At 42.5% G+C, this 13,000-nt stretch overlaps 1 protein-coding gene across 1 annotated transcript in view; it reads right to left on the reverse strand.

Moving 5' to 3' along the window:
- Window positions 1–13,000, reverse strand: part of PLPPR1 (phospholipid phosphatase related 1) — a 71,681-nt gene that overhangs the window by 8,425 nt on the left and 50,256 nt on the right. The window contains exon 5 of the mRNA XM_062512939.1: window positions 4,222–4,472. Coding sequence (XP_062368923.1) covers window positions 4,222–4,472 — 251 coding nt within the window. The remainder of the gene's footprint in view (window positions 1–4,221; window positions 4,473–13,000) is intronic.

The following is a 13,000-nucleotide window of genomic DNA, read 5'->3' on the forward strand; positions in this document are numbered from 1 at the left end:
TAACAAGCACCTGTTTTTTAATGAACAGCCTTGGAAACTTAATTTTTCTTGCCTGAATAACAACCCAAGTGATTGTTACCATATTTTCTTTAAATGAACCTTCAAAGAAAGTTACTGACTGAAATTGTGGCAACAGTAGGAAAATACATTAACTAAAACCCACTCTTTTGAGGTCCTCTAAACAAGGGTCCAAAGCGAGATCTTTGACTCATGACTCCCAGAAGACAAAGGGTTAAGAAAATAAGGATATATGTCTCAAACACCGATAACCAGATGGCCATGGAACCAACCAAGGACTGTTGGAAATAACAGACAGGAATTGTTGGTAATAACCAAGCATTGTTGTTATTAACACGGTCATGAGAAATATCATGTTTTGACTGGAGAATGGGGGTCAGAGATAGGGCATTTTTCTGTGACAAACAACTACTACACAGCACAGGAAATGGGCATGGACTATAAGGTGGGATTAAGCCTACTGAAGACCCTTGAAGCCCTCTACCCATTTCCAGAAAGACTGGAAGAAGGGACTGCATAGAATAATTAATTTACAGAGAAAGTGAGAAACCCATCTTTGGGGTGAGGAAACCTGCCCATAAAAAGGTATCCTCCAAAGTCCAGGCAGTGCTCTCAGGGCCCTGGACATCTCATGATGTCCTGCTGAGCCAAAGCAGGTGGATCGATGGTGAAACCAGGATTGACAACCCATCAGCTGGATTCATGCTAGAACCCAGAATGGTGGTCTCCTTTTCTATTTCTTTTCCCTTGGAAAAGGAACTTAAATTTGTGTGGCTGCACAGCAGCTTGCACTAGGTAGAGGGACTGCTATCTCTTCCTGTGATCATTCTGGAAGACGGCTAAATTTCTTCAGATTACTTTCTTATTTTTTGTAAGTATGGAAGCCATGGCTGCCTGCCCTTTTCTCTTTCCCCTACTTGAGGCATACAAGATTGTTGGGGGTTGGTTCTTTCCCTTTACCCTCTGTGGAATTTTCCCCATTGTCATGCTAAAATACCTGTTGACTAGACCCTGGTGACAAGGGGAAGGGGAGAGAGAAGAGGGAAACCCCACGAGATTCAAACAGCCAAAAGAGGAAGCGGAAGGCTCTGGCTCGGCCCATTTCCCCTGCGGAGTTCAGACGAGAAGGATGATCGCTGCCTCAGCCGCATCCCTGCCATCCCAGCACCAGGAGCCATCCTCACTGCTGTCGGACCCTGCCCTGCTGCCTTCTCTCTGTAACCTGCCACCATCCAGCACTCTGCTGAGCACCAGGACCGACACCGTGAGCGGAGGGCTCTCTCCATCTCTCTCTCCCCCTGGGACAGCGCTGCCATCACCCCCAGCCCTCCTGCAGCTCTGCGGGACCTGCCTGCCCCCAGCACCGGGAACTGCAGCTCAGGGAAAAGGTGCCTGCAGCCAGAAAGGACTGGGACTGAGTTACTGTTCTGTTTGTGGCTAATTTCATAGCTGTTGTTGTTCTTGTTTGTCTTGTTAGATATACTAGTAAAGAACTGTTATTCCTACCCCCTTATCTTTGCCTGAGAGCTCCCTTAATTTCAAAATCATAATAATCTGTAAGAAGGAAGGATCACATTTTTCAGTTCAAAGGGAGGCTTCTGCTTTCCTTAGCAAACACCTGTCTTTCAAACTAGGACAAAGATTTATTTCCACCTGCAGCGATCACAGAAGTGATGCTTTGGGTTCTCCTCAGCTTCTTTAGAAGGTGACAAAGAAAAGTCTAGTCGATTACATATAAATCCTAGATTATAAAAAAACAAAAAACAAACATCAAAAAACCCACAAAGCCAAACCAGTCACAGTGGGAGTGTTTTCAGTAGCAGATTAATGAAAAAGTGAGTACAGAGACACCTGCACAGAATACTTGAGGTTCAGTGAAACGAAGAGACTCCCAGATCTCATAAGACATTTATAGAACGAGAACCTGTTGCACAGAATGTCTGTGCTGGTTCCATTCTCCAGCTTCCTCATGTTGTACCTGTTCTATTTTTCTTTCTCCATGGCTCAATTCTTCATCTTTATGCAAAACACAGCTATTACTAAGAAAATAACCCGTGTTCTATGTTCAGGAGGCCACATTATAATGCATATTAGAATTAGCAAGAGACTTCTAAAAAAAATGTGCACAGCACAGTTTTTAAGCAAAGCAGGATATGAACAATCCATTTCTTGTCTAATACTCATGTTATTCCCAGCTGACAGAAAAAGAAAAGAGGAATGACAATGTTTTTAGTTATAGAAGGTGACTTCAGGCAGAGTACTGGGCTGAAATTGGACTGTGGGCTGAAATGCTTTAAGGGCAAACTTTCATGACCTTGTGGCTCAGAAGGAGTCCCATGTCCTGGCTCCATCTGACATATTCCTATGTAAGAAGTACAGGCCTGTAGCAGATACTCCTGGAAAACCAGAGCTCAGAAATACTGAACTGCTTGGGGCTTAGGCTCAGGAAGGAAAAACAGCCTTACCCTTCAGCTGTAGAAGTCATCCTGCTGTAGAAAATTTGCCTTCCTAGCAAACAAAGGAAGCTGGGCAGGGAAAGTCCATGAAGGGATATAATTAGCTTAGGACAGAACCAGGACTAAATCTGACCCTGGAACTTCCACCTAAGAGTTCATCATGGTGCAAAGAGCTGCTACAACCATGTTGAGTATATTGTGAGCTGTATTTCATAAATGGTTGCACATTGTTCAGAAGTTATGTGCACAAAATGTTACAGGCTTTCCAAACACTTCCCAACAAATCCTGATCAAAAGAGTTACAGTTTACTTCTCCATCATTATTCACACAACATTCAGTACAAACAGATGGATATTGAAACAGCAGTGGGAGGACTCTTCATTTTAAAAGTAATAACATGGTGTTTCATTCATCTGCTATCAAGAGCACAGGGCAAAATACTCAGTAAATACCCTGTCTTTAATAACTTTATGGCTTTTCTTGCATACTGATGACCAACAGACAGACTCTGACACTACTCTGAATCAAGCTATAGGGAGAAGAAAGACCTAGGTTAATGCACTTTGAGATCAGAAACAGGTTCAGTGCTTGGATCTCTGTGGCAAAACCACCAAGGTTTTCTTCTTTGTTAGTAAGATTCTTGGATTAATTTTCAAGAATCACAGAACCTTTAGCCAGAGAACACAAAGGAGCTGTTGATGTGTTTCATCAGACTTCATAATTTCCTTCCTGACTGCATGGCAGTGTCACCTTGTCAATGTGTCAGCTGGGGTACATTTCTCTGTGATAACAACAAAATTCTGGCACTGAGTTTTATTAGAACCCTCCTTGCAATGTGAGTTCAGGTCCTAAACAAGAGAAGCAAAATTCATCCTAAGTTCAGACCCCCACTGAAAGGGCACAATTTGAATTTCAATTGTTCAACAACACATGGCATGTGAACAAATGCAGCAACCCAGAAACTGTTTAAGGATCAAAAGCAGGGAGAAGAGAGAAGACTGAATGAGAAAATCAGCAGCAAAGACAACTTTAGGACCTCATGCCTCCACATGCAGTGCCTCAAAAGCAATGAGCATTTCATTTGCTTATACCTGTAAAGGTAAAATGGAGAAATGTGGAGGCCAATGGGCTAGCTGAGGAAAAGTCAACCCCTCTCCCTTGAAGGGATGTGCCCTAACGTCAGCATCACAGTGGTGAGGAAAAGATTCCTCCCAACATGCCTCCCTGTGCCAGGCAGATTGTTTGCCTCCCATTGGTCCTTCCCCTCTTGTTCTGACCCTGTGCCCTCAGTTGATTTGCTTGTTGCCCTACCCCTCCCCTCAGCTTTCCTATATAAACCCGACTCCCTTAGTCCTTTTGAGCCAGTTTTGTCCCTGGTACCCTTCGAGGAAGAAGTCAAATAAAGCTTCTCCTTGGAACACCATACGAGGTTCCCGTCCTTCTCTCCAGCGTCAGCCGAAGAAGAAAATTCACAAAAGGGCTAATCATTTTGGCTGGAAGCACAGAGGTCCCTGTGTCACCAGGTTGTCCTTCTCAGGACACTTCCGTGGAAGGTCGTGACACTCTACCAGCACTCTCCGCTGCAACAGAGAAAGAAGGGGATCTTCCCCTACTGATAAATGGAAAAAAAACCCCAAAACCCAAACAACCCTCTTTTTCCCCAAAAATCCATTGTAAGAAAAACACCCCAGCTAGATGCATATGAGAAACCTCTTATGCAAGTCAGCAGTCATCACTGGCACCCACCGTGGCATATAAAGCTGAGTAGATGCTCAAAGCAGCATGTTTGGATGGAAAAGATCTCCTGGCCTTTTCAATCACCTCCACATCCCCCGTGCAGATGTTGCCATTGTTTATGAACTGGTGGTGGGCCCGACAGTCATTTCCAGTGTAGTTGGGTTTGCACACAGTCAGGAAGTAGGGAGCCAAGTTCCCAGTCACAACCTGGCCAGCGTTTACAAAGATGTCAGTGGCAAGAAGTCCAAATGCAAACACTCCTGTGAGGAAAGGTTAAAAATAGTGATTATTCAAACAGGTATAGAATATATCAGTATACTGAGAAGGAGAAACATAATGAGAGTAATATTATGTACTTAAAACAAATTCGTGACAAAAAAGTGGCATCTTGGAACCTGAAAGAATAGTGTAGTGCTGAGACACAATACTTATCTAACATAACCACCTAGGATTAAGTCCTTTTTGGATTTTGACTGTTTTCCACCTTGATGTTGAAGATTTACAATCCTAACTTAGTAATATTCAGCATGTACTTTTGGAAGCAGCCCAATGCTTCACTCTAGAAGACAGCTGCAATTCAGCTCATATCACCAGGAGCACATAACCACATCCTTGAAGATGAAGTATTCGCTTGAACACAAGAATTTCCCCAGGGTTGTGAAGCATCTCTTGATCAATACTGCAGTTGTCACATTCTTCACTGACTCTCCTGGAGAATTATCAATCCCTGCTCCTCCTGCTATGAACATATGAGGATCTTTCAGATGCATGTAAGACCTATATACCAAAGGTACAGAAGAGTAGGTTTGCAAAATTACCAAACCCAAATGTTCTAAAAGATTAAATCAGCTCTCCTCTTCCCCTTCTCATCACTTAGGTTGATTGAAGTTCAAAACAAAAACATGGAACAAATAGATACTGACTTCTGATGTAGGAATATTGAGGGCCATACAGTTTTGCTTACTCCCTTCTGTAGCTCTGTAAGCAAAAGTAATTAAATTATAAATTATCTGAGATTGTTATGTATTTAAATATGACCAAGGGCTGGAGCTCCAGGGAAATCACCTTAGGAAAGATGTGATAAAGTCTTAAGAGCTGGCACCACCATAATTCTAACATCTTCACTGCTTATCTATACTAACTTTAAATTTAAAAAAAGATATAAGAGCTGCTCTTGTCTGAGACACAAAAAACATGGACTCAAAATAATGTAGCATGTACCAACAGTTACATAAATAAAACTATAACTAAAATGGATTTGTTGTACAAGTGCTCAGTGGGGCTTGCCTGTGCCAGTTGGTCAGAGACATGCTTGGGGTCACTGTGGGACAGATCCCTTGCTGCGGTACTGATGGGAGCATCCCTTCCCTTGGGAAACAGCCTGGAGGGGCTGCAGGACTGAATAGCTATTGCTCCTCACCATCCTTCCCCAAGGTCAGTAAGGGGCATCGTGCAGTAAGATGATTCTGGAGGTTGAATGTATTACTATTCTTCATGTATGTTTATTTTTATTTATTATTAATGAACTGGTATGTGATCATGGATTTAAAAAGCCAGTGGTGGCCAGAGAAGGACGTTGCCTTCCTCCGGTTTTAGGCTGCAGGACTGGCCCCTGTCTTTTCAATGGTATCACTGTTTTCCTCCCATTTATCTTGCTAAGTGTGTTTAAAAGGAGAGACCACAGAGACTGCTCCTTTATCCTTCTGGTAAAATTTCAAATCCATGGTTTTCCATAGCCATTAGGAACTTCTCACCTATATTAGTTAGTGCACAGGCAAGTTCAAAGGAAAAATACAGAAGGATATCTTTTCAGCCTGGTGAAACAGCTGAAGTTATGACAGAGATTAATCTAGTTTTATATACAGCACTCTGTCAAAACTTTATTTTTTTTTGGCACAGCTTGCTTGAAATAGCAACTTTCTGATGTGCTGTACAAATTACAGGAAGTGCAGCAAGGATTGTCACCCAGCCTTTACAATAATTAGTGGAAATATAAGTGTCAGGTAGTCCGGCTTATGCTTTTAAGTACAAGCCAAGAACCAAGACATTTCAGGAAAAGCTCATGAGCTACACAAAAGTATTTAGATCTCTGTGAAGTGCATATATACAAAGGTAATTCTCCATTAAGGAAAGAATTTTAAACACCTGCATTTTCTTAATATTTAGTAGGTCAGAAAGTGTTGGCCCAAACACTGCTGCCAAGGCCTGCAATAATCTGGAGAAGAGCAGACCAAGCCATGGCTGAAACCTTTATCACATTCTGACTGTGGTGCATTTTGGCTGCTGCAGTTCCTCTCTCACAGTTCTGCCAAGCTGTGCTCTGTGAAAATCACAGCTATGTGCAGCAAGGAGTCTGGCTGGCAGGGGTGTGACTCTGGCAGGCTGATTAAACCTCAGGTCTATCGAGACAAGGAGCAAGGGCTGGTTGTAATTGATTTGAAGGCTGTAATGCCAGTGTGCCTGGGCAGTGCTGGACAGTTCCCTGATGGTTTTTGTACCTCAGGAATCCATCTGTTCAATAGATTTCTTCAATGACCAAGGGCAGCTAAACTAACTGACCAGAACACACAAATGCAGTGATGTGACTGTCAGCTATTTAGAGGCAGATAAATTGCTCTGAAAGGTTTCATGGGAAGGGAAACTAGCCCCAGCTCCTCAGGGTCATACAGCTCATGGCCATGATACAATATCAGAAAGAAAGAATGGAAGAAGATGTGCCTCTTCTAGACTTTGGTACTCAGGTGTAATGGGAGGTGGTGTCATCCTGCTCAGCAGCAAGTGCTTTATTTCAGTGTGCTCACTCTGGACCAGAAACCATGGGAATGAACTGTAGTTCAGAACTTGGCATATGCTGAGAAAAGATGGGAACAGTGCAAACCACATGGGAAGCAGACCTACAGCTGCTCACTAGCAGAAAGGATGAAGGTTAATTGCACTTATGTAAAGCCAATCTTTCCCCTCAGCCACTCAGGTCACTCATAGTCTGGCTGCAAAAAGAGGCCTTAAGAAGCAGAAGCTATGTCTGGAAAGGCCTCCTGAGTTCTCACTGTACTGACTACTCTGTGTTTGTGTCTCAGGAGCAGCCGGAAAGAGGTGCCTAGAAGACAAAACAAGCAGAATGTAACTGGGAGAGATACTAGCTAAGACGAGATATAAGAGGGCAGGCTGTACTCCCTGCTACTCTCTCAGCTGCTCTAGAGAGATCAGATTTCGACATATCTTTACCTCCAGTGAGAAAGACCTTTGACAAATTAAATATTCAAGCCAAAAAAAGAACAAACAAGAAAAGTCCTGTTGAAAAATGCTGAGGATGGATAAAGTGAAGCTTGACTTTCCAGTGTCATCCCACCTGAACTGACACTTGCCTTGGCAGAAAAGTCTAAGTATTTAGCAGTTTCAATTTTGAATGCTTAATTTTTAATTTTGCCACTTACACATCCCTCTGAATGACTGCCAAAAAGTCCTCCATGAAACCCTGACTTTCTGGGCTCTCACCCACATCCTATTCTCATGTTCTATCTCCTATCAAGCGCCTTGTGTGGCTGTTCATCAGTCTTGCCACCTCCAACTGTACTGCTTTTTCTAACAGAGGCATCTGCCCTGAAGAAGAATCCAACTCTTCTCACTCACTGTAGCCTCAGTACAACCCTCTGTCCTCCCTGCATTTCATGATCAAGCTCTCTTCTTCCACCCTGCATCTATGTAACATCAGTCACTGCAGCCACTTGTTGATTCCATGGAAACTCTTGCCATTAGAGGCATTTAAAATGCCACTGATTTGAAAAAAAAAAACAACCAAATCACCACCACAACAAAAATCAACAAAACCCACCTTGGGACTTGTAGAAGAATAGCTGAAAAGACATTGGGAAGAGATAAGTGAGAAGCCAGTGGGTGGAAATAAGAATCAGGAAGTAGAAGGCTTTATCAATTAAGGAAAAATGATGAAACCCTTAAGTGACAGAAGAAACAATGCACGGAAATGTTCATGAAACATCAGAAGCTGGCTCTTCAATAACACATCATCATGCTTTCTGCTAAGGATATTTATTTATGTATTCCTCTCTGTCCCAGTCAATTCTCTGAATTTGTCACTGTCAACCTAATTTGCTTAGAAAATACTCATATTTCAAATGCACACTCATACTCACCTAACCCCTTTCCCACCCTTCTGTTTTTCAAGGAAGATCAGAATTTCATGGGAGAGTGTCCCTGGAAGGACTCAGGATGCTGTGGGAATGATGATCCTTAGCCTGTCTCTGAATGTTTTGCTGTAAGAATCCTGTACATCCAATAAAGCCATACATTTATAGTCCTGTGATTCAGACTTTGTTAAACTACCTTTCATCATTACATCTTAGAGGGTGTATTATAAGAGAGCTGTATCATTAATCCATTTTACAACAGGAGAGATGGAGATTGCAGGGAAGTTTATTGTCCTGTTGCCATGGCATCAGGAACAGACTCAACATCAAGCTTCTGAGCACTCATCCTAAGATTGGCTTTGATCTTCCACTGAAGACCCCAAAAAGCTCACTACTCCAGGGATCTACTACCTCCTGAGTCTGCCTGCTTCACCTGTGGGTGTCCTGCCTGGATACTGTTCTCCCCAGACATAAGAAGGAAGACACATGGTCTGACCATGCCAGAAGAAATTTAGTTCCCAGTGCAAAAGTACTCTGGAAGCTCAAGACTCCTCCTGGCATATGCACAGAGTATCTTCCTTCCTCACTGCTTTCACATCAACCAGTTTTCATGGAGGCATCTGCCAGCTCAGACCCTGGCATCAAAGGGAACAGTAAGGGCTGATTTGTCCCAAGCACAGTGACCAGTTCCTCACTGTGGAGGTTCTTCAGTGATAGCATCTGCAGTAGTTCAAGCTGCTGCAGCAGTTTAGGTTCTGGGCAACACCCCAAATACAGCTTGAGCTCGATGGAAAGGTAGTCAGTTAATAACAGAACATGCACTGTTTCACAGTGAACTTCAGACGCAAGGCGGACAGAAGGACAAGGTCAGGTAAGCTGTCTCATGCAGCTACTCAGGGAATTTACATCAGAGCTCTGGGATATATCTATCCTATTACAATAAGCTCAATTCGTGTGTAAGTCTTGTAAACCTTTATTTGCTGAACTAAAGTCTTAATTTGCTGAAATAAAGCCCTAATTTATTTAGCTGCCCATTGTGAAATGTTACCACGCTTTAGATTAAGTTGTCAACAGAAGCTGATCTGCACCATTTGTTAATGGCAAAATAGGCACATCTGAAGTTGAAGCCACTGGTAACAAGCTGATGAAACACTCTGAATTTCTACATATCTGAAATAGAAAGGGGCTACTTGCATCTCATCAGGGCTTTGCAGGTAGACAACTTAATCACATGGATTAGAAACCTAATATAATTAAATCCAACACAATACATACCACAGTCACCCTGTCAGACTGGGTCAGCAAGGTCTGAATCCCTGATCCTGGGGGTATGATAGCAGCTGTACATAAAAAGACTAAGATCTTGACTGAAATAGTTCACTAAAATATTATATAACCTCTGTTTGTAATACAAAGGGTTAAGCAGAACACAGAAGCAAATGCAAGGTGGAATGATGTTAACAAAGTGCTGAATGTGAAATTACAAGACAGAATGAACAAATATACAAAAAGCTGTGTATGCTCAAGTTGAGAGATAGGTAGAAGAGGCAGAGGACCACAAAACAGCCACCCTTACTAATTAGTTTCTCAAAGGTTTAGCACATAAACAGCAAATTTTGGCACCAGAAATTGACAATAGAACTGCTGGGAAGGGTAGGGAGGAGAAAAGATGTGCTTAAAGTAAAGAGATGCAGCAGCAATATATTAGAAAAACTCTCCTGAAGAAATTGCACACCACTAATTTGACCTGAAAATATTTTTTTTAAAAAGTCTGTAAAAACAACTGTAAAAGATAAAGAGGAAGATAGAACAAATTGAAGCATATATCAAAGTCTGATGTTTCCAAGCTAAGCCATCTTTTTTTTCACTGATAAAGAGTTTTTCTAAATATAGGGAACATAGGAGGTTTCACCAATCTAGGCTGTGATACAGGACTTGATATACAGTGTAGCAAGGTGAGAGGCAGTCTTTTGCCACAAAAACAAATATCTGTCAGCATGAAGGATTCATGTCTGGGCCAGGAAGAAAGAAGAAATTGTGGTTCTGCTTCATGTAGACAAAGAATCAGGGACAGATTTAATACAAAGCTCAACATTCAGAATCACGACTGAACTCAAGGGGGAGGCTCTTAGAAACAGATGTGTGCTGAGACCTTGAGGAAAACAAGGAGAGAATCAACAGAGAGCACAGTAAACAAGACAGGAAAAAAACAACCCCAGAAAATGAAGTCCCAGAAATGGGGCTTTGTTAGCATACCAGAAAAGCTGTAGGTTTTTTGTTTTGCTCTACTTTCATAGTGCAAAAAAGTCCTTAATTCTGTATCCCTGAAGGAAATGTAAGAGCAGAAAAGCTCAAATCTAGCAACCAAACCCAAAAGATCCAATGGAGATTATATTTTAAGGGTCCTTATCTTTCACAGGACCAAAATACAGCTTGAATTTTCCCTTTTTGTGTCTCTTTCTTTGCAATATATAAATGAATGTTCAGTGAAATATCTACAGCTTTCTGCTGCTTTGTGGAAAGCACATTTAGGCTACAATTCTTAAAATCCTGTCTCTTCGCAGCAATTTCCATTACAGAGCGGGGGGGAGGGGGGTGTGAAGGCGGCAGGGGCGGCGGGGGCGGGGTGAGCACGGGTGGGAGGGGAGAAAAAGTCTCTTTGCCCTCTTAAAATTCTCTGTGATGTGCCTTGCAGGGTCAGATAGTAGTGTTCATTTTCCTGACACATGAGAACCTAGACACATTGCAGGATTTTTCTCACCCTTTTGAATAATATAAACTGTAATGCCTTATAAGGCAATTTTGCAAGGAGTTTAATAATTGCTTTTTGCACGTACTAATAAAGACTTGCTCAGACTTCTGCACACTAAAACTAAATTGGCAGCAAACCTTTTTGCAACAAGCCAGACTGCTTGCTAGGGAAGAGAACTTACTTGCAAGACAACTTAGTTAATCAGCTCTGTAACTTCTGGCCCTAAAGTTTATCAAGAGAAGGCATATGCAGAGAAATCCATGTACAAGCAACCTGGTTGTCTTTGCAGAGCCAAGCATTTGGGAAACTTCAGTTTGGACCAGGCAGCTGTATGGATCAGCTAACTTCTCTGGATCATCCAGGCACAGGGTACTGCTAGTCAGTCCATGCCATGTTTTCAAAACACAGGTGAAACGCAAAACGAAAAACATGTAGTTTTCTTCAGTTCCTTTCATTAATTATTTCATCCAACAAATTCTACTTCTCTCGTTTCACTGCAGAGGCAGGGAAAAGGTTTCAGAAGAAAACAAGCACACAGTGTAGTTTATGACAAGGCAAAGACTTCAAGCCTTCTCTAATAATGTTAACTTCATTTTTCTCAGGAAAATCAACACAGGTGTGTTGGGAGTTTGTTTTTTCCCTTTCCTCTCTGTGGAATTTTTCCCCATTGACATGCTAAGAAGCCCTGATGGCTAGGCCCTAGCACTGATGGCTAGTGACAGGGGAAAAGGGTGGAAAAACCTCAAGAACAGAAGCAGGTAAAGGAGAGTGGGGAACAGTTGCTCACTCTCATTCGTTTTGGCTCTTGGAGGAGGAAAGCTGCTGGAAAACCTCACCTGCCATCCCAATGCCGGGAAGCTGCCTATTCTGGTGTTGGACCCTGCACCCCTGCTAGGATGCTCTCCTGCTTCAGCTTGCGTCTCCAAGCATCCTGCTGGAGCACCGCGACCAAGACTTCAAGGACTTCGTAAGCAGAGCCTCTCCTCCACCCTTCCCATCTGGGACAGCTGCCATCACCCTCAGCACTCCTGCAGCCATGCAGGATCACCGCATTTCCTTCTGCTCACCGGGAGAAGTCACTACCAGCTGTGACAGTAACTGTTCCAGAGGAAAAAGGTGTCCACAATCGAAAGAACTGTTACTGGGTTCCTGTTTGTTGCTAATTTCATAGTTATTGTTGTTTTGTTTGCCTTTTTATATATATATATATATATATATATACACACACACTAGTAAAGTGTATATATCCTCATATCTTTGCCTGAGAGCCCCTTAATTTCAAAATTATACAAATTTAGAGAGAGGGGTTTATTGGCTCCATTTCGAGGGAAGGCCCTGCTCTTCCCTAGCACACACCTGTCTTTTCAAACCAGGACAAGGTGCAAAGCCAAAATTAATTTCCCTAGCATTGTTTATGTGTTTATATCCTACTTCTCTCTTAGAGTGCACTGTACTGTTGCTACCCCCTTCTCTTCCACCAGAAGAGAAACAAGAGCATGAATGTTTAAGAATAAAGCAAACTCTGAGAAAACATACTGAGCAAGTACTTAGCTTCCATGATCTAAAGACTTCTAGTGATGACCCCACAGACAAGAGTGTTTGATTGGGATTTTGCAACATGCCAAATGTGCTGAAACAGTCAAAAAGTCCTGAGTTGCCCAATGGGCACTGGTACCCTGCTTCTCACTTAAAGGCAATTTGCTGTCCATCAATATATCCTGGAGGTTATGTGAGTGCAAGGGTGTTTTACTTTCAGCTCCATTTCTGTATCTTTTTGCTCCCACCAACAGCACACAGATTGAGTAACAAAGCACATGTGGTTTCCTTCCACCTCCATGTTGGCAGAAGGCACATTTCACTCCCTACCTTCCATGCATAAAGCAGGAGGCAC

The sequence above is a fragment of the Cinclus cinclus genome, chromosome Z (assembly GCF_963662255.1).
Source record: "Cinclus cinclus chromosome Z, bCinCin1.1, whole genome shotgun sequence".
Lineage (NCBI taxonomy): Eukaryota > Metazoa > Chordata > Aves > Passeriformes > Cinclidae > Cinclus > Cinclus cinclus.